The following is a 21,004-nucleotide window of genomic DNA, read 5'->3' on the forward strand; positions in this document are numbered from 1 at the left end:
CAGAAACGGTCAAGTTCAGTGAGAAGATGTTAGCTAACACTGCTCACAATTTAAATCTCATTTCATCACATTAGCACACTAGCTAACGGGACGCTAAGCTAGCACGCTAACGGTTATATCAGCTGTTAGCTTGCGTGGCCGTCATGACTTTGTCCCGGTTTGTCAGAGAGAGACTTACCTACTGACTGAACTTTCTCGGCAGCTTCGTTCCTTCAGGTCTCTTTAGCTGTTGCTTCATGAAGTCACTCATCTAGAACCTTGTAGAAGCTTCTACACACGCACAGTGCCATTCAACACGACCTCACTACATTTCTATCATCAGTCAATGATCAATGCAGGCTGATAATAAAGGGCTTATGTCTCAGCAAGATTTAGAAAAACTTGTCCATGCATTTATCTTTAGTAGACTTGACTACTGTAACAGTGTCCTTGCTGGCCTTCCAAAAAAATCAATCAGACAGCTTCAGCTAATTCAGAACGCTGCTGCTCGAGTCCTCACTAGGACCAAAAAGGTGGATCACATTACCCCAGTTCTGAGGTCTTTACATTGGCTTCCAGTCACTCAAAGAATTGATTTAAAAATTCTGATGTTGGTTTATAAAGCACTAAATGGTTTAGGGCCAAAATACATTACTGATATGCTGATAAGTTATGAACCGTCCAGAGCCCTTAGGTCGTCTGGGACAGTCCCTAGAGTTAGGACTAAACGAGGAGAAGCAGCTTTTAGTTTTTATGCACCAACAATCTGGAACAAACTCCCAGAGAACTTGAGGTCTGCTGCAACTCTCAGTTCTTTTAAATCGAGTCTGAAGACTTTTTTGTTTCCTTTTTAACTTGCAATTTTCATTTTATTTGCTTCTTTTATTATGTTTTTAAATCGAGTTTTAATTTATTATTTTTTTTTTTATTATTTGCTTCTTTTATTCGCTTTTAAATGTTTTATAATGTGTTTTATGTATTCTAATCTTGCCCCTGTAAAGCACTTTGAGTGGCCTTGTGTCTGAATTGTGCTATATAAATAAACTTGCCTTGCCTTGCCTTGCCTTGCAGTGGCGTTTTTATATGTACAAAACTGGATGGGCACAAACCACTGGCTATAGGCTGATTAGATTGGCCTCCGAAGCGTTTTTAACATGTCAACAATTAGCGCTATCCATTGCTCTGAAACAACAGCTGTTATAGTCACACAGCATACAGGACGTAACAGCCTCATTGAAATTATATTTTTTTATTCTTCAAATAATTTAGTCTACTAACAAAACTCATTTGGTGCTTTGGGCCTCTACGAATAGTCCAATCTCCTAACCTATAAGCCTCCTTTCCTATACCTTAACTCCTAAACGTCATCGGGGTTAAGGAGAGATGAAAGGTGCTTCCTATCGAACATAGGAAAAGACAGCACTGTTTCAAATTAATTCAACTCAACTTTTCCTAACCGACGTCATTGCGCGACGGCGAGTATTGATTGTGCTTTGGTTCATGAGACTGTCAGTTAGCACCATCTAGTGGACAGTTAGTGGAACTACATCATCTGAACTGTGAATTCTCTGACAATGGCTGTGTCTTGATTCAGGGGTTGCGGTCTTGGAACCGGCCTCGTAGGCTGCATTTGAAGACCGATTGCGTCATAGCGGCGCGCTAAGGCTGTCCCATTTGCAAGGCTCCTTGCAAGGCTCCTCATATGCGGTCGTGAAATGCAGCCTTCGTTTCACGGTTTTGAAGCAGTTTTGAAGGCTGCATCAGATGTATCCTTCGTGGCCCAACATATCCCAAGATTCATTGCGTTTTTTTCAGAGATTGCATAAAATAAAATAAAAAATAACAAAACAGCAACGTGTTGCTCCATCTTCTTAACTTTTATCTTCCTTTCTTTTTTTCTTGTACTTTTTTTTCTTTTCGTCTGGTAGACAACTTATTTTTCTTTTTTCCTCCACTGACAGGGCTGTCTCCGTTGGCAGCAATCAGGTTTGCTAGGCAGCACAGGAGCGGCGAGTCGTCACGCAAGGTAACGGCTTGTTACGTAAACCGGAAATGCTCGTAAACGGAGACCTGCGGAGACCGTCTCGTTTAACAAGGCTCGTTGGCCTTAAAACCGGCCTTAAAATCGGCCTTCATAGGCTATAGCCTTCATAGACCGCGAGACTGCGTCCTACCAAGTGCGTGGTCTCTGAATCAAGACACAGCCAATGACTGGGTCTGTGTTCCAGTCCCCATCCTTCCCTAGAAATGTAGTTTGTCGCAATACATGATGTCAGATGCAGCATGCTGAAAAATACCCAAATGTCCTACTACATCCAGTGGTGATGTTTAGTGTTGAAACCAGCAGCTTTATGGAGGTTCTGACCCACAATCCACTGCAGCAGAAGTTACATGAAATGGACTGAGCCTCCCATTGAAAACAACCAGCGATGAGATGTTTTTTTTAACACATGGACTGTGTAGCTATGAGGGTGTGGCCATGTACTCAAATAACACACAGAGGGAAAATGAGCAGTTTCTGAAAGAGTGTGTGTCGACCTGGAGTCAGTTTAACAGGTGAGAATCCAACCAGAGAAATCTATAAATGTTTGATTAACTTCTCTTCTTCTTGATTCTTGTTTTTGCAGGACATCTTTAGTTCAAGTACGACAGCAACTGTAATTCTCTTTAGTTTTTATTTATTCACTTGTTCACATGACACTGTGTAGATATCATCTGGTAAAACAATTAACATAGTACATTTATAACACCACCCCCGATAATCAGTTCATTCAGAAATGTAGTGTGTGAACTGATGTCACTATAGGTGTGCTTCATTTTATCACCTTAGAGGCTGCAACAGACTCCAAGCCATCAGACTTTTCATTGCAAATCCAGCCCGGGGGATACAGTAATTGTACTAGTCTTCTTATTTTGGTTCCTGATGGTAGCATCATGACAGGTAATCCCACAATGTTGTCAACTCTGTGTTGCCTCTAATAAATGTGTTGGCATTGTCCTATAACCTTGATTTATACTTGAGAGATCAGTTGAGGGGTGAACCTCATTTACAATGATGTTGAGTCAAACAAATACAAATAAAAAACCCCAATAACCCAAAGCAAAAACAACAACACATACATAATATACAATGCAAATACAAGTCTAAATGAGTGGCTCTAATGACTGCACATGTGAAAAGCGATGTACATTTTTTTCTTGATTATTACTGTACATACATAGGCCCGGCAAAACCCACTCCTGTGATTTCAAACGGAAGCGCTTCTGTGTGTGTGTGTGTGTGTGTGTAAAGTTGATATGCTTCTTCAATGCGCTGCGCAAAGGCGCCGATATCTGCTGAGCTGATATAACTTTATATTTGCGACAGATAAGACAAGCGTGTACAACTCTTTTCGTTAGTTGTCTTCCTTTTATTATCCAGAATCTTTCTCTGGCTTGGTTAAGCTACAGTCGGCTCAGAAAACATGCCATTTGCGGAGAGGAGGCTTTAGTTCAAACTTCAATCCTTTTATGTATAACCTGCCTCCCTGTCTTAATACTCCACTGTCATCCAGAAAAGGGCATAGACTTAATTTTGGACTGAAAGTTGACTTCTTAACCTCTTATTGATTTCTTTCATAGAAACTTTGATTTTGCTTTAACCCGATCCAATAAAGCTCTGCTCCAGCTGTTAATGCTTCTGTGCTTTTTGTTTTTGATAGTTTTTTCATCATAACAAACTGGTCCTTTCCACAACTGCCATATTTTCTTTTACACCGTCATAATTTTTTGTTTGGTCAAATATCACTGTCACAGTAATTTACTCTTTGTTTAAGCTGGTCTGGGCCCGTCCACCACGGAGTGTCTAGCAGCTGGTTCACACTTACTCCCCTTGTGGCGACATCGGCAGGATTTACTTTTCCTCTGAAGACTCCACTGTTCAGGTTCTGTCAGAATCTGGTTTGTCATGATAACTACAAGAAGGAAAAACAGGAGAATACATTGATTTACAGAGGAGTCAATTAACTAGTTACAACATTAATGACTAAAAACCAAAATTGTGAATAAAGAAAATATTAAATGAGCTCATCAAAACATGCTTGGGGGTATTTAAATTTTTGCATAATAAAAAAAGAACTGTCCAAATAAATAAATAAAAAAACTTTAAATATTCAGATAGTCCTTGGATCACTAAGGGATTACAAAATGCCTGCAAAAAGAAAATACACTATATAAAGAATTCATAAAACTGAGAACCAAAGTTGCAGAAAATAAAATTAAGAAATATATAAATAAGCTAACTAGTATTATACGGACAAGGTTGGAGGTTTACCAGGAAATACTGGATGTTTGATACTAACTGTGTTTAGTGACATTCTGCTGAAAGCAGCGTGGACTGACTCCAGCCCTCTACTCACTTCAGAGTCTCCAGTCTGTAGTGTGGACTGTCTACAAGATCAGACAGAGGCTTCACTCCAGAATCCTGCAGCTTGATTCCCCACAGATCAAGCTCTCTGAGATGGGAGGGGTTGGACTTCAGAGCTAAGGCCAGGGAAGCACAGCTGATCTCTGACAAACTGCAGTCCAACAATCTGAATAAAGAATAAATGATGGAAGTTGAGTGACATGATGTGTGTGTGTGTGTGTGTGTGTGTGTGTGTGTGTGTGTGTGTGTGTGTGTGTGTGTGTTTGTGGGGTATGAAGGATCAATATCAAAACTGAAATGAAAGGAAAAATTTATATTTCTCATTTCATGGTTAAATGTAATTTACCAAAATTATGAACTTACATTACTTTCTTTTGTGAAGGCAGAAAACTTTGTACGAGAGAAATTAAAATATGAAACAAAGAAAATGTATAACTTTGTGGATGTAAGTTATGTTTGTATATAAATTAGGTTTAATTAAAATTAATTTAATATTTAATATCTGCAATAAAAACAGTGAACTGACCCCAGAGTCTCCAGTCTACAGTGTGGACTCTCCAGAAAACCACACAGCAGCTTCACTCCTGAATCCTGCAGCTTGTTGTTATTCAGCTTCAGCTCTCTGAGATGGGAGGGGTTGGACTTCAGAGCTGAGGCCAGAGAAGCACAGCTAATCTCTGACAAACTGCAGTCCCACAATCTGAATAAAGAATAAATTATGTAAATTTAGAGACTATGTGAGTGTGTGTGTGTGTGTGTGGTCTGAAGGATTAGACATTATTTGCTAAAACAAACTGATACGTTATTGATCCAGAAGAAAATTCTGAAATCAAGTAGCAGCAAACATACGTAATTACAAAACATGAGAACACCTCACCCCCTAGGCCCTCCACACACCCCGTCGAGTTAAAAATTTACAAAATCTTAATGAATTGAACTATCTGAAAAAAAACATTAATTTCTAATTAAACCTTTCAATAAATTGTAAAATAAAAACCATTAAAATAACAAATTTAACCTTGCAGTAAAGAATGTAAAAAAATTAAATACAAATTTAAACTAGAACTGCAGGTATGAACGAGGGTCTAGCCTCAAATGCAACTCAGGACCCGAGCGTCGTCGACTGCAGCACCGGCCGCTCACTTCACAGAATCTGCAGATGTAAAGTTTTTGAATGTGGGATGTTCGGTTTGGGAGTTATATTAGTTTAGTTAGTTAGTTATTACTTGATGAATTCAAATTTCATGAGGTTGGTTTTTGATGTGCCCTCTGTCAACTTTGACCCCTATTTGCTCCCTGGTACTTGGCTGAATTTGAAATCTCTTTGCAATTTAACATCAGGCAAGAGAGACCAATAATTGAGAAGTGGTTTGACGTCGATGGCAGGAAATCTCTAGGAGCCTTTTGTTAAAATGTGAAATATCATAAAATGGAGATTATAAGCACTAAATCCAAAATGGATGACTTCCGGTTGGGTTTGGCCCAGAACATAAAATAAAATGTTTGTGCGCCAATCAATACATTGGCAATACATTTCATGCTCCTAGTCCATTTTTTCATCATGTGTTTCCTGTTTGGGGCCCATTTTTCCAGATAAAATCCCGAAACCACTAATCAATTGAAATTTCTTGACGCGAAGTAGGTCAAAAGTGCATTTTCCGGTTAAGATTATTATTAATAATAATAATAATAATAATAATAATAATAATAATAATAATAATAATAATGATAATAATAGGGAATAATGAAAATTCTTATAGCTTCATTAGTACTTTGCATCATTCGGTGCTCAGGACCTTATAAGTTAATTACCTATGCCTTGTTTCCACCAAGCAGAGTGGGTTTGGGGCAGCTCGGTCCCCTTATTTTGGCGTTTCCATTGCTAAAAGTTGGGTAAGGTCCCAAAATAAGCTAGCTAAACCTCTCTAAGCTGCTCCTTTTTTCGGTAGCAGCCGTCTGAAACGGTGCTGAAAAAGTGGAGCTACACACTGCCGTCAGTTGATTGGTCGAAAGAATAATTTGCACTTTAAACTGCAGTGTGAAGTCACCTCGGTAAGAGTGAAGAGTCTTGTGTTTAGCGAAAAATGTTGGCGCAGCACTGTGTTTTGTGTTTTTTCTCCTAATTATTAAATTAATCACTGGGCTACACTGTGTCCCGCTGCTACGATGTCACAGTAGTCACGTAGCTATCGCGGCCAGCGCTGATCGCTTATTATCTCTGTTGTCTTGTACCTTCTCTGTGCATTTAACGGCGTAATACGATCACAACACAGGGGGAATATATATAGAATCAGCTGGTTTGACGAAGCAAAAATTAGAAACTGCTGGCTTGACCGCAGTTGTTTCACAACCCAATACTTTGAACCATATTCTGGCGACGGGCATCACAGTCCAGCCTAAACCCGCCGTTTAAGGGCGACTGTGGCTCAGGTGGTTAAGCTGGTCGGCCAACGATCCTAGGGTTGGCGGTTCGATCCCCGCCCGGCCACTTGTGTCATGGTCGTTGTGTCCCTGGGCAACACACTTCACCCACCTTGCCTCGTGTGAATGTGTATGACTGCTGTATGTTTGAGGTGGTAGTCGGAGGGGCCGATGGCGCGGAATTGCAGCCTCGCTTCCGTCAGTCTGCCCCAGGGCAACTGTGGCTACTATCGTAGTTTACCACCACCGGTATGACTGTGTGTGAACGAATTGAACCTGGAACCCTGTAAAGCGCTTTGAGTACCTTGAAAAGCGCTATATAAATCCAATCAATTATAATTAATTACCATAACGGTAGGTTAATAAACCCCGCCTAACATAAGGGTAGGGTTGGCGGTGGAAACACTTGCCAGATAAAACATAAGCGAGCTGTCCTGCTCTGAGCCTCGCTGACCTGCCCTGCTTGGTGGAAACGAGGCAATATTTTAGATCTACAATAGTAACAGAGTCAGTGAACTGACCTCAGACTCTCCAGACTACAGTGTGGATTCTCCAGAAAACCACACAGCAGCTTCACTCCTGAATCCTGCAGCTCATTGTTACCCAGATGCAGCCCTCTGAGATGGGAGGGGTTGGACTTCAGAGCTGAGGCCAGAGAAGCACAACTGATCTCTGACAAACTGCAACTCTCCAATCTGAATAAAGAGTAAATGATGTAAGTTTACAGACAGTGTGCGTGTTTGTGTGTGGTCTGAAGGATCAATATAAATTATCAAACATTATTTGCTAAAATAAACTGAAATTAATGACAAAAATGTCTCCTTTAACTAGTAAACATTTTCATTGAAAACTTAAATATTATTTGGGCAAATCTTCAGTTTAAAGAATTTGACAATTTACCAACAATTGACGGCAGACTAAACTTTGTATAAGATAAATTAAAATATGAACAAAGATATTTGTTCATATACAAAAATTTGTGGGTGTAAATTATGTTTGTATATAAATTAGGTTATTAGGTTTAACCCCCCCCCACACACACACACACACACAAACACACACCACTACCCCTGTCAAGTTAAAACTGTACAAAAACTTAAGGATTTACTAAAAATAATTTAACCTTGCCAAAAGAGAAATAAAATATAACACTTTTTTTATCTAACATTGCAGAAAATGTAAAAGAAAAACTAAGTGTAAAACCTTGCAGAAAGAAAAAAATATATTAAATTTTGTATTTAGAGATAATTTAATATTTAAAATATAGTAACATAGTCAGTGAACTGACCCCAGAGTCTCCAGTCTACAGTCTGGACTCTCCAGAAAACCAAACAGCAGCTTCACTCCTGAATCCTGCAGCTCGTTGTTACTCAGAACCAGCTCTCTGAGATGGGAGGGGTTGGACTTCAGAGCTGAGGCCAGAGAAGCACAGCTGATCTCTGACAACCGGCAACTCTCCAATCTGAATAAAGAGTAAATGATGTAAGTTTACAGACAGTGTGCGTGCGTGTTTGTAATAAGACAGCCCCGCCTGTTTCGGTCTGTTGGTCAATATCGCACACAAGTTTATATATTATATTAGACTGGCATCTGATCACCATATGAGGTAACAGCTTAGGTGTTGGTTAACATTATTTTGGTGACAATGTACAATTTAATTTACTGTGTTAATTAATGACTGACATGATTTTTTATGTGATGTGTGTTTTGTGAATAGATTTGCAATCTACGACCCCCTGATGGCATTTTGGACTGAGCCGTGCATCAATACAATGGTCCGGGTCCCAATAGCCAAATCAGCTGCTAAAAGAAATTAAGTTGTCACACCTGCATGTCCTTCAATGGTGCTTTTTTGGTAGTTACAGACTTTATGATACATTAACATGATGTCATTGTATTTGTATAGACGTAAAGGCTAAACTAGCGACTCAGTCCCCTCAAATCCAACAGTGCAATAAAGTGACTGTTTTTCTCTATTTTTAGGTGCACATCAGGTGCAAATCAGTGAATATTTCCTCACAATCTGACACCTGTATCAGCATCCTGGCCAGGACAGGCAGCACAAGCACAAAAACATAAAACAACAAAAACTGCAACTACCTGTCCGTATTGTGTGAGCCCTGAAAAAATGTTGTTAATAAGCGGCTGTGGAAGGTGCAGAATGTTGAACCAGAAGCTGTACAGCTGTATTATGGCAAACCCCAAAGTGCTTGTGCAAGTAACCTGTTGTTAGATACCTTATTGATCCCAAATGAAATTCTGACATCCAGTAGCAGCAAACATACATAATAACAAAAAACAGAGAACAACCCCCCCCCACACACACACACAAACACACACCCCTGTAAAGTTAAAACTGTACAAAAACTTAAATAATTACAAACACTAAGTTCAGAAAGACAATTTAAATTTAACCTTGCAAAAATATTTAAAAAAACTAAGCATAAGATAAATCAATTAAACCTTGCAGAAAGGAAAAAAAAGAAAAATTGAAACAAGTTAATTTGATATTTTAGATCTGCAATTGTAAGAGTCAGTGAACTGACCTCAGAGTCTCTAGTCTACAGTCTGGACTCTCCAGAAAACCACACAGCAGCTTCACTCCTAAATCCTGCAGCTCGTTTAGACTCAGATCCAGCTCTCTGAGATGGGAGGGGTTAGACTTCAGAGCTGAGGTCAGAGAAGCACAGGTGATCTCTGACAAACTGCACCACTTCAACCTGAATAAAGAATAAATGATATAAAGTAGAGATAATTAATAATCAAATCAGATATGTTCAGGTCTAAAATGTCTAACTCAGAATGACTTTGTCCTAATCGATGAGCTTTTCTTTAAAATTAGTCGAGTGTTTTTCTCATTCTTTTGATCATCATAGTATCAGCCTTCTACAGACATCACCCACATGTCACCACAACATAGATTCTCCTCTCTTCAACACAGATTAATAACATGCTGATCTCAGCCAGGTCTGGAATTAATAGCACCAACTTGGACTTGGCGGTTTTGCTGTGATTGTATTATTGAATGATGAGTGTAACTGAGGGGAAAGTGGGCGGTGATGTGATGATGTCATTCTAGTGGGTCGCTACAAAGTTCAGCTCAAACTAATATGAAGCTTCTGAGTCAGACAAATAAAATAGGTGTTTACCAAGGTTACAGAATATTAAACATCAAATTCTCTCTGAGTTACTATTCCTCCACTGCAGCTCAACAAGTAAACACTGACAAACACTGAATACTTGATATGCGTCAGTCAGACTGCTGAAGACTCATATTAGTTTGAAACACTTTGAAACATTTTAATGAAAACATTATTATTCTTTTTTTTTAAAGATTATTTTTTGCCATTTTCAAGCTTTATTAGATAGTACAGAGTTGAAATGGGGAGACAGATAGAGAGAGGAGATGACCCGCAGTCAGTGATGCCGGTAACGCGTTAGTAACGCTTTACCTGCATCGGACCACTTTTTTCTGTAACGAGTAATCTAACGCGTTACTATCTCCAAACCACTAAAAACTGTCTCTGACTGGTCTCATCTCCTATCTGTTTGTTGTAATTACATCAGAGTCCTTTTTTTCTAGAATCCTCAAACAAACCTTGAATCCTTTTTGTGACGTTTCAGCCTTTGTTAGGATGTTAACAACTCTGAGCTCTGCTTTAATGCACATCTCTGTAACAGGCACAGCAGCTGATATCACAAAGACCATCACACTTATCTCTCTCTCTCTCTCTCTCTCTCTCTCTCTCTCTGGAATTTCTACCTAAACATCTGTGAATCAAAACTTAAAAACATCAGTCAACTGAATAAAAACAAAACACTACATGAGCTCCAGTCAGTGAACTGACCTCAGGGTCTCCAGTCTGCAGTTTGGACTCTCCAGTCCGGCCCAGAGAGGCTTCACTCCTGAATCCTCCAGGAAGTCATTTTCACTCATGTCCAGCTCTATCAGATGGGAGGGGTTGGACTTCAGAGCTGAGGCCACAACTTCACAGTGAGTCTCTGTGAGTCCCAAGGTACAAAGTCTGTAATGACACATTTATTACAACATGTTAATATGAAACAGAACTGATGACAGAACAGTTTGTCATTTCCTGATTTGAGAAACATTTGCTCTTCATGTCAACAGTTCAGTGCAATACAAATATTTATTTTCTGTGAGTAATGTATAAAAATAAGAGGGGGTAGGCCCAGAAAAGTTTTAGGGCGTATTTAGGGTGTATTCACATTGGGAAAGTCCACTAGTTCACTTGTTTTGGTCCAGACCAAATAGAGATTAGATTTTTTTTAGAGGTGGGCATAGATTAATTTTTTTAATCTAGATTAATCTCATTGAATTTTGGAATGAATCTAGATGAATCTAGATTAAAATGGCTCATTTGAATTCATTCATAATATTTGTGTGCTCCCTAAATAATGACTCAAAGTAAGTCTTTGAGAACGTGTTTCTCAAGCCAGGTGGCTTTCATTTCGTCATCAGAACGAGTGTCTAATTATTGCGAACAAATAATATTCTAACAATTGAATCAGATATAAGGCTAAAAATCACAACATTGCACTGTTTTTTGTGCTTAAAAAAAACGAAAAAACAAATTTGTTGGGTATAGGCTATAACAGAAAATAAAGCCATTAATTTTGTGCTTCAAGTGAAACATTAAATATTATTTTTACATAAATAATAAAGTCCTTATAAACTTTTCAAGAAGCTGGACTAGAGTGAATATTGGACAGGCTTTATAGGTCCATGGCTTTTACCTGTGGGACAGCGCTTCACCTAACAGCTGGCTGCAACACCAACCTACAGTCTATTGTGCGACGGAGAGCTAGTTATCATTAGCATCATCGTTAGCCGACATCACGGCAACAGCTGAATAATGTAACACATTACACAAGTTACACTATATGAAAACAACGGGCTGTAGACGCTAGAGTTATAATTGCGTGTAGGAAACATTGTTGAGACTGGAATTTCGTACCACAGCGGCCGTTCCATAATACAACACTCCCTTTAGCAATGGCTGAATATAAGACCTCCCTCTGCTGTGTATCTGCGGGAGCGAGTGGCATTAATAACTTAAAAACAGTAAACGTTTAACATGATTACGTGCTTTTAGATGCTTTAATCATATGCCGAATTTATAAACAGACCATATTATTAACAATAAATTAAGTTATGTACATGTCAGAGTTACGTACATGGATACATTCATAAGGAAACATTGAATAGACAGATTTGTGAAGGGGGTTTGGCGAACAGCCATCGGCCCTGGAGGGAACCATCTCCCCTGAGCCGAACAGGAGGTGGAATAAGAGATTAACGGCGATATTTTTTTTATCGCCGATAAGAGTCTGGCGTTAACGCAGCACGTTAACGCCGATAACGACCCACCACTCATTTTTTTTGTTTGGTGTGGTCCACTTTCATATTGCCCCTTTTGCAAGTGAACCAGCATTAAGAAGTAAAACCACACGTGATCTGATGTCATTCATTCATTGGACAGACATTCTGGGGTGGAGAGAAGCAGGCAGCACGAAGTGAAAACTGCGAAATATATAACTGATACGATATGGGGTTAAAAATAATAAATAAATAAATAGGCCTACATCTAGCCCAGGGGTGGCCAACCCGCGGCTCGCGAGCCGCATGCGGCTCTTTGCCCAACTTCGTGCGGCTCTTCAGTTCATATCAAATTATGTGATTATAATTTTATTTTTATTTATACTTTTTTTTTGTGTGGGCCTATGTGTGTGCATGTTCGCAAACGTTTCATGCGGCTCTTACGTTCATTTTACATGTTGTCTATTATTTCATTTTTTATTTTATTAATGTGTAGGCCCTATGTATTGAGGACGCAACATAAAACTGCCCGCTCAGCTTGGAAGGAGGTTTTCCGTGAGTAAACTATTTGTGTCAAGTTCGCTCCGAAACAGTGGGAGAGTTCATATTTTTTGTTGAACGTTATGGCAGGCCATTCTGCCTTATATGCCAGGTGTCATTTGCGCATTTCAAGGCTTCAAATCTTCGGCGCCACTTCAGCTCTCTCCATGCTAAAAGTAAGTCCCACAAAGCAACATGCATAGTAAGAGAAAAACGCTATTTTAAATTGTTATATTTTTGTTTGTGGACTTGGTTGAACTGAGAGTTTGTGTGTGAGGCAGTGCACACAATGTTCATTGTTGAAAATGACTGCCCTGTCGTCTTTAGTACTGCAGGAGTCCAGTCCTGTCATTATCACAGGGGCGGCCTTAACGATCTGGGGGCCCGTTTCAAGTCCTAGTGTGGGGCCCCCTGTTTTTTTTTTTTTTTTTTTTTTTAATAAATAATGCTTGTGCATGCATGTGCAAGCTCCCCGCGAAAATAAAAACGCCCCCCCCCCCCCCCGAAATCTTACTGGCCACCCCAGTGCCCCCCCCCCCCAGTTCAAATGTTATTTTTTATTTTCATTGTATTTTTTTAATTACATTTTTTTCCTGATATGTATCCTAGTTCAGAGGTGATATGTATTTTGTTTTCTTTCTTAACTTTTTTTGATAGGTAGTTGCCAAGTTCATCACACAAACACTCCAATCCACTGATATGAGATCAGTTTGCAATTTTCAATTACTAAATTAATGGTAGGACTGTGGCCACTAGAACTGGTCTCTGGTCAGCAAAGGTCTTGAAAACAGCATAAGTGTGCTTGTGACATGCGTGCCACCCATGCATGTGTATAGGCACGTGTCCCAGCAGATTTTTGAAATCTGAATAAAAAAAATAAAGTTTGTAGTTAGCGAGTGTAACATGTTCTTAGCAAGGGCAGACTTTCATAAATAAAGGTTTATTTTTTTAGCAAGATATTTGGTCAAAAGCTAGTGGTCATCCGTCCCTCTGTGCAGTTGTTAGGCATCTGGCTGCTAGCAAGTTATGTTGTCTTGCTAATTTTACTATTCATCTGAGCTGAAATAAATATTGACTTTTTCCTTTATTATCTTCGCCAGAATGCACCAGAATGCTTAGATTACATGTTAAAAACACAAAAAAATCTTCTGGGGGGGGATGCCCCCAGACCCCCCTTCAGGGGTTTAGTTTTCTGACAAACATTACAATGGATACTAACATGATTTGGGCATTTGGGATTATAAATCATCTTTGAATTGGTTGTACAGCATATCACATGCTATTCATTCAGGGGTGCGATGGCCACCCCACTCTAACTCTGTGGCCCACCTTGGCCACCCCCAGTCAAAATTTCCTGGAATCGCCACTGTGTGTACCCGTGTGTACGATGTGGCTCTTTGCAGTAACACAGTAAAAAATGTGGCTCTTTGTCTCTGACTGGTTGGCCACCCCTGATCTAGCCTATAAATAAATAAAAAAACATAACATTATTGTTGTTTCATATGGTTATAATATGTAGGCCTGTGTCAATGGGTGGCTTGTAGCCTACGATGTGAAACTATTTACTGTGTTTTTGCTGCTGGACGCGCAAGGAATAGGCTCAAGCTGACACACAGCTGATTTAGCCGTGTGTCAGCTGGGTGTGAGTTCGGCGCGGCTCAGCTCCAAACTGACATGGGGATAGTAGGCCTATTGACGGTCCCGTAACATGGGATGCAAAATAAAAACACGCACTTCATACAAAGCGCAGCGTGAACCTGTTGTCACTGTGCGGGAGACGCTTCCCTCTCCTTCATCTGATCGCTGAACACATCAGCATGTTTACGCGTCTCTATCAAATGAAATATATTCGCTCGGGGCTCCTGGTCAAACCACAAATAATCTTCCTAACAATGGCGACAACAACACTTTCCCATAATGTGAAGCTGACGGCGATTTATTAAAAAAGAAAAGGCACAGTGCTTCCTGCAATTGGGTCGGATCGAGTCCGGACAAATTCACACCACAAACGGACTGCAGCAGAGTGCATTTTGAAGCGCATCGAGACTACCTCTTCAGCTGGGTCTCGGTGCGCTTCCAAACACACTCTGCTGCAGTTTGTTTGTGGTGTGAATTTGGCCGGACTCGATCCAACCATAATGCAGCAGCTTCAGCTTCACATTATGGAAAAGTGTTGTTGTTGCCATAGTTAATAAAATGAGTTGTGGTTTGATCGGGAACCCCGAGCCAATCATTGCGAATTTGGTATCAAATTAAAAAACTGTTTGAATTGCCAAACACCTCCTTTCTAGCCCCCACAAATAGATACTGTTTTCTCAGTCTGGAAAAGCAAAGGTCTTGTTACTATTAAGGAGTAGTACACTGATAATGTATTGTCTTCATATGCTCAGCTGAGGGATAGATCCACACTGCAGCCATCCCATTTTTTCAGATACCTGCAAATAAGGAACTATGTCAGAGGTAAGATTAAAAATTTTGCAACCTATAATCCCCCCGTTGAACTTCAGTCTTTGCTGATAGCTAAACCTGATACCAAAAAACTAGTCTCTAGGTTTGTAGATTCAAGATGATTTATTTGTCATTGTACCAAAACAACGAAATTCTGTTTACAGTGTAAACCTGTTTGCAGATCACACTGCCCTGTCCACGCAACATTGAAGGGTTTCCTGGGAGAGCGAAATAGGAGTAGACATTTCAGAAGATGCTGATTGTCTTCGCAGCATGAGCAAGGGGTGGCAGTTCGGCGAAGCGCTTAGAACCGGGCCGACGGGGGGTGTGCCGCTGATGTGGAGCTGGCATTTGGCGCCTGGGGGCCTGAACTTTTTAAAATCTCTGCGGGATTCTCTAGTTATAATGAGTAATAAACTTGGTATGATATAAATGTCATGATATGAGAGGTGGTAGAAGGCAAATCGTAACACAGGAATATCCTTCACTTCCTTCTTTATAAAAAACAGTGTATTCATAAAAAAGCAGTAATAATCTATATGTGTGATTGTTTAAAAAAAAACATTGCAAAACCTAAATGTACTTAATTAAATTATAACTGTAAAAATACTGTATATGTTGTGATCAAATGCTGCTGTGATAAAACATTAACTACAACCTAAAATATATTTATTTGTTTGACCAAGTGTGCAGATTTTCTCCAATACTCAAAGGCAGATTAACAGAAGAAAAACTGAAATATTACAATTATTTCACATGAATAGAATAACTGTTCATAAACAGCTATATGCACAAGAAGTGAACATCTACATATTCTGAACTCAGCGTCTGATGTATACTTGTAGAACTGAACTAATATACAGTACACTGATTCATATGAAACAAATCTGGACTTACAGAGCCTTTCTGCAGTTCCTCACAGCTGGAATCAGTCTCCGCTGTCCCTCTCTTGATGCGTTGTACTTCTCCAGGTTCAACTCATCCAGAACCTCCTCTGACATCTGCAGCATGTAGGCCAGAGCAGAGCAGTGGATCACAGAGAGTTTCTTCTCTGATCTGTTCTCTGACTTCAGGAACTCTTGGATCTCCTGATGAACAGAGAGGTCGTTCATCTCCATCAGACAGTGGAAGATGTTGATGCTTCTGTCAGGAGAGATCGTATTACTGTTCATCTCCTTCAGGTTGTTGATGGCTCTCTGGATGGTTTCTGGACTGTTGTCTGTTGGACCCAGCAGGCCTCCTAAGAGTCTCTGGTTGGACTCCAGAGAGAGGCCATGAAGGAAGCGGACAAACAGGTCCAGGTGGCCGTTTTTACTTTCAAGGGATTTCTCCATGACAGACCTCAGGAGGACATCCAGGGATGAATTTATGTACTTTTCTCCCAGGAAACCCTTCAGTACCTTTGTGTTGTTGGTGGTGAAACAGTGGTAAATGTAGACTGCAGCCAGAAACTCCTGAATGCTCAGATGGACAAAGCAGTAGACTGTTTTCTGGAAGATCACACTCTCTCTTTTGAAGATCTCAGTACAAACTCCTGAGTACACTGAGGCCTCTGTGGCATCCAGCCCACACTGCTCCAGGTCTTCTTGATAGAACATCATGTTTCCTTTCTGCAATTGTTCAAACGCCAGCCTCCCCAGCTTCAGAAGAACTTCCCTGTCGGCCTTAGTCTCTTCATACTTCTGCTTCTTCTTCTTTGTCTGAACCAGCATGAAGTGTGAGTACATGCCAGTCAGGGTCTTGGGCAGCTCTCCTCTCTGGTCTGTAGTCAACATGTGCTCCAGAACTGTAGCAGTGATCCAGCAGAAGACTGGGATTAGACACATGATGTGGAGGCTCCTGGATGTCTTGATGTGTGAGATGATGCTGCTGGACCGCTCTCCATCACTGACTTTCCTCTTGAAGTACTCCTCCTTCTGTGGGTCAGTGAAGCCTCGTACTTCTGTCACCCTGTCAACACATTTAGGAGGGATCTGATTGGCTGCTGCAGGTCGGGAAGTTATCCAGATGAGAGCAGAGGGAAGCAGATTCCCCTGGATGAGGTTTGTCAGCAGCACGTTGACTGATGACTTCTGTGTGACATCAGTCACTACCTCATTGTTCTTGAAATCCAGTGAATGTCTGTTTTCATCCAGACCATCAAAGATGAACAAAACTTTACAGACAGCGAGCTTCTCTGCTGTGACCTTCTGTAATGTTGGATGGAAAACACGGAGCAGATTGAGAAGACTGTACTGCTTATCTCTGATCAAGTTCAGCTCCCTGAACGAAAGCAGAATCAGCAGACTGACATCTTGGTTTTCCAAGCCCTCTGCCCAGTCCAGAGTGAACTTCTGCACTGAAAAGGTTTTTCCAACGCCAGCGACGCCGTTTGTAAAGACGACTCTGATGTGTCCGTGTTGGTCGGGTAAGGCTTTAAAGATTTCGTGGCACTTGATTGGAGTGTCATGGAGGGTCTTCTTCTTAGAAGCGGTCTCAAGCTGCCTCACCTCATGTTGGGTATTAACCTCTTCACTCTGTCCCTCTGTGATGTAGAGCTCAGTGTAGATCCTGTTGAGGAGAGTTCCACTTCCTGCTTTATCAGTTCCTTCAGTCACATGTTCACATCTCTTCTTCAGACTGATCTTATGTTCATCTAGAACCTCCTGCAGACCACCACTCACTGAGGAAGAGACAAAACAAAGTAAATGTGACACTATAGTGATTATGTTCATTGCCAATATCAAAATTTCAAATTCATGTAAAGAATAAAAATTATAATGTCCAACTAGGATCATTAATATTTACTCGCTTCTTAATTCAACGATAATGTCAAACGGATTTTAATTACCAAAAGGTAGAAGGTTTTCAAAGAGATAACAAAAACCCTTGTAACAAATACTCTGCATTTCCTTTAAAAAGCTTCACAATAAAAGCTTTCCGCTGGTTTGCAGGTGGAAAACTTTAATGTGAAGCAGCAGCAGGAAATGTTGACAAACCTCTGATCAGTAAACAGAAAATAAGATGTGAAAAGAAAATAAGCTTCTCACGCTTCCAAATCTGGAAATTAGTTTTTAATACTTGAGCAGGATGCTAATGTGGGTATCTATTTAAAGCAAACAGCTTACTGATTGATTAATGCAAAGACAGGGGGCAATACATCGTAAATATAAGTTTGTCATGTTCAGATGTTTCCCAAAGGGAGAACACAGGAAAAGTGTAACAGAGCGGATACGTTTGCAAAACCAATGTGAGATTAATAACTAGTCACAGGTAAACTGTATTAAAATTAATAAAGAGCTTCAATGCCCATGGTGCATGAAGCAACAAATGTCACCTCATTGAAACAACAGGAAGTGTTTTCAGACATGAGACATCAGCTGACAGATCGTCAGTCTTACCTTGTGCAGTGCTGCTCTGACTGGGTTTCTGCAGTTCAGGTCTTTGTTCACACTGATGAGTCCTCTCTCTGTGGAGACATTTCTTTATTTATAAATGGTTTGTTGGTGTTAGAAATATCCAGATATACATAGATAGAACAGAAAAAGCGTTTTTACTTCTGTTTAAATTCAACTTTCAGTTCAATTAAAAAGTAAAATTATTGTTCTTTTTATTTTTAAGTTAACATAGTGCAGGGGTGGCCAACCAGTCAGAGACAAAGAGCCACATTTTTTACTGTGTTACTGCAAAGAGCCACATCGTACACACGGGTACACACAGTGGCCGTATAGCATTAGTTAACTCACCCGGTTGTGTGCGGGCGGCTAGCGCCTCATATTATGAACCCAAACATGAAGGCTATGTCCGGGGGACTTTCACAACAAGTACAGCGAAGCACCGATGTTGATCTACGCCAGCCACGGTCCCCTGTCACAGCCAGGTAGGGTAATGTTGGCTACTTGGCTTTATTTTGTGCCGCCGTGCACCGATGCTGCTGTAACTGTGTTTGTTATGTAGCTGCCGTGAATATGCAATGCTGTTTTAATGCTAGGCTATGTGTGCTGTTCAGTTTGTCTTTTGTCCGTGTTGTTGTTGTTTTTGTGCGGACATGCACGCTGTTGTGTCGGGTCGGGTCTGATCGCAGCCATGGTTAATTAGGGGAAATACAATATCGGCAGGGAGACTACTATGCACGTTACGCGCGTAAAACCATTTTTGACACAAAATGATCAAGCAACATTTTAGCTGCGTTATGCACGTAAATCTTACGCGTGTAACGCGTGTAGTGTGTTCGTACCTTAAAGGCATCATAGGAAATTATCTGCAATATGCACTTTTTAATATGTTGTGAAAAGTGTTTTTTACACCGCAACAGCAATAAATAACTTTTGGGCAATGAAAAAGAAACGAAAACCCCCCAAATTCTGTACCTTCTATAAACCTGCTAAAATGCTGACCAATAAGAAGCATGCAGCCCGAGTCTAAAAAACCAATCACAAGCCTGCGCGTTCTCTCCCCTCTGTGTACGAGCCTGAGCGCGTTCACGGAGGGCAGAGAAAGCGTTGTTGCCATAGTAATCATGGATAGTAGTGCATGACAGTGGACTAGACGACTAGACCTACACTCAACAAAAATATAAACGCAACACTTTTGTTTTTGCTCCCATTTTTCATGAGATGGACTTAAAGATCTAAAATTCATTCCAGATACACAATATTACCATTTCTCTCAAACATTGTTCACAAATCTGTCTAAATGTGTGATAGTGAGCACTTCTGCTTTGCTGAGATAATCCATCCCACCTCACAGGTGTGCCACATCAAGATGCTGATCTGACATCATGATTAGTGCACAGGTGTGCCTTAGACTGTCCACAATAAAAGGCCACTCTGAAATGTGCATATTGATATATTGATCATATTGATCATATCATCAAAGATCATCATCAAAGATCATATTGATCTTTCAAAGGCCTTTGATACTGTTGACCACCATTTGCCTTTACAGAGGCTGCATGCCATTGGCTTTGATCATTCTGCATGTAGCTGGTTTAGGGATTATCTCTCTGATAGACAGCAGTCAGTTAAACTCGGAAGATACCAATCTGAGTTTTTAACTGTTACAAATGGTGTCCCACAGGGCTCAATTTTAGGTCCAGTTCTTTTCACAATTTATATAAATAACATTGTTTCATCGCTAAAAAACTGTCACGCCCATCTATACGCTGACGACACAGTACTGTATTGCATTTCCGATTCGGTGCACCAATCTATTCAGAACCTGCAAAGCTCTTTTAACACCCTGCAGGACTGTCTAGTGGAACTCAGGCTGGTTCTAAATACAGACAAAACCAAATATATGTGTTTCTCCAGAGCAAGAACTACAAATTTGAATGATTTTAATATTTTTACAAAGAATGGATTTTTAATTGGAAGAGTCACAGAGTACAAATATCTCGGCATCTGGTCAGATGATAAACTCACTTTTAATTTTCATATAAAAAATCTTGTTTGTCGACTACGACAAAAAATTGGCTATTTTTATAGGAACAAAACCACCTTCCCTTTATTTTGTAGGAAAAGGATTATTGAGGCAGTTTTCATGTCTGTCCTTGATTACGGTGATGTGGTTTACCGGCATGCATCACATTCATGTCTTAAACTCCTGGACTCTGTTTTTCACTCTGCTTTAAGGTTCATTACAGGAGATGCTTATGACACACACCATTGTCTTTTATATGAAAAGGTTGGTTGGTCCTCCCTTAAAGAGAGACGTGACACACATTGGCACATTTTTATTTACAAAGCCTTGACCGGGAAGCTTCCTCGTTATTTAACAGAAATGCTGCAAATTTCAGATGGGCTTTATCAGACCCGCTCCACTGACATGCTTATGCTTTATGTCCCACAAGCCCGGTCTGAGCTGGGAAAGACAGCTTTTAGCTTCAGTGCCCC

The 21,004-nt window shown here is 40.3% G+C and overlaps 1 protein-coding gene across 8 annotated transcripts in view; it reads right to left on the minus strand.

Annotated features, from left to right (window-relative positions):
* Positions 1 to 21,004, minus strand: part of LOC307253427 (NACHT, LRR and PYD domains-containing protein 12-like) — a 53,066-nt gene that overhangs the window by 20,181 nt on the left and 11,881 nt on the right. For 7 of the 8 annotated variants that reach the window (XM_080031466.1, XM_080031468.1, XM_080031465.1 and 4 more), the window contains 7 exons: positions 18,512 to 18,579; positions 16,029 to 17,793; positions 10,654 to 10,830; positions 9,352 to 9,525; positions 8,094 to 8,267; positions 7,327 to 7,500; positions 4,911 to 5,084 (listed from right to left, as the gene is read on the minus strand). In XM_080031466.1, coding sequence (XP_079887592.1) covers positions 4,911 to 5,084; positions 7,327 to 7,500; positions 8,094 to 8,267; positions 9,352 to 9,525; positions 10,654 to 10,830; positions 16,029 to 17,793; positions 18,512 to 18,579 — 2,706 coding nt within the window. The remainder of the gene's footprint in view (positions 1 to 4,910; positions 5,085 to 7,326; positions 7,501 to 8,093; positions 8,268 to 9,351; positions 9,526 to 10,653; positions 10,831 to 16,028; positions 17,794 to 18,511; positions 18,580 to 21,004) is intronic. The other variant, XM_080031467.1, reaches the window with a different exon arrangement.

This window comes from Ammodytes marinus (assembly GCF_949987685.1).
Source record: "Ammodytes marinus genome assembly, chromosome: 1".
Taxonomy (NCBI): Eukaryota; Metazoa; Chordata; class Actinopteri; order Uranoscopiformes; family Ammodytidae; genus Ammodytes; species Ammodytes marinus.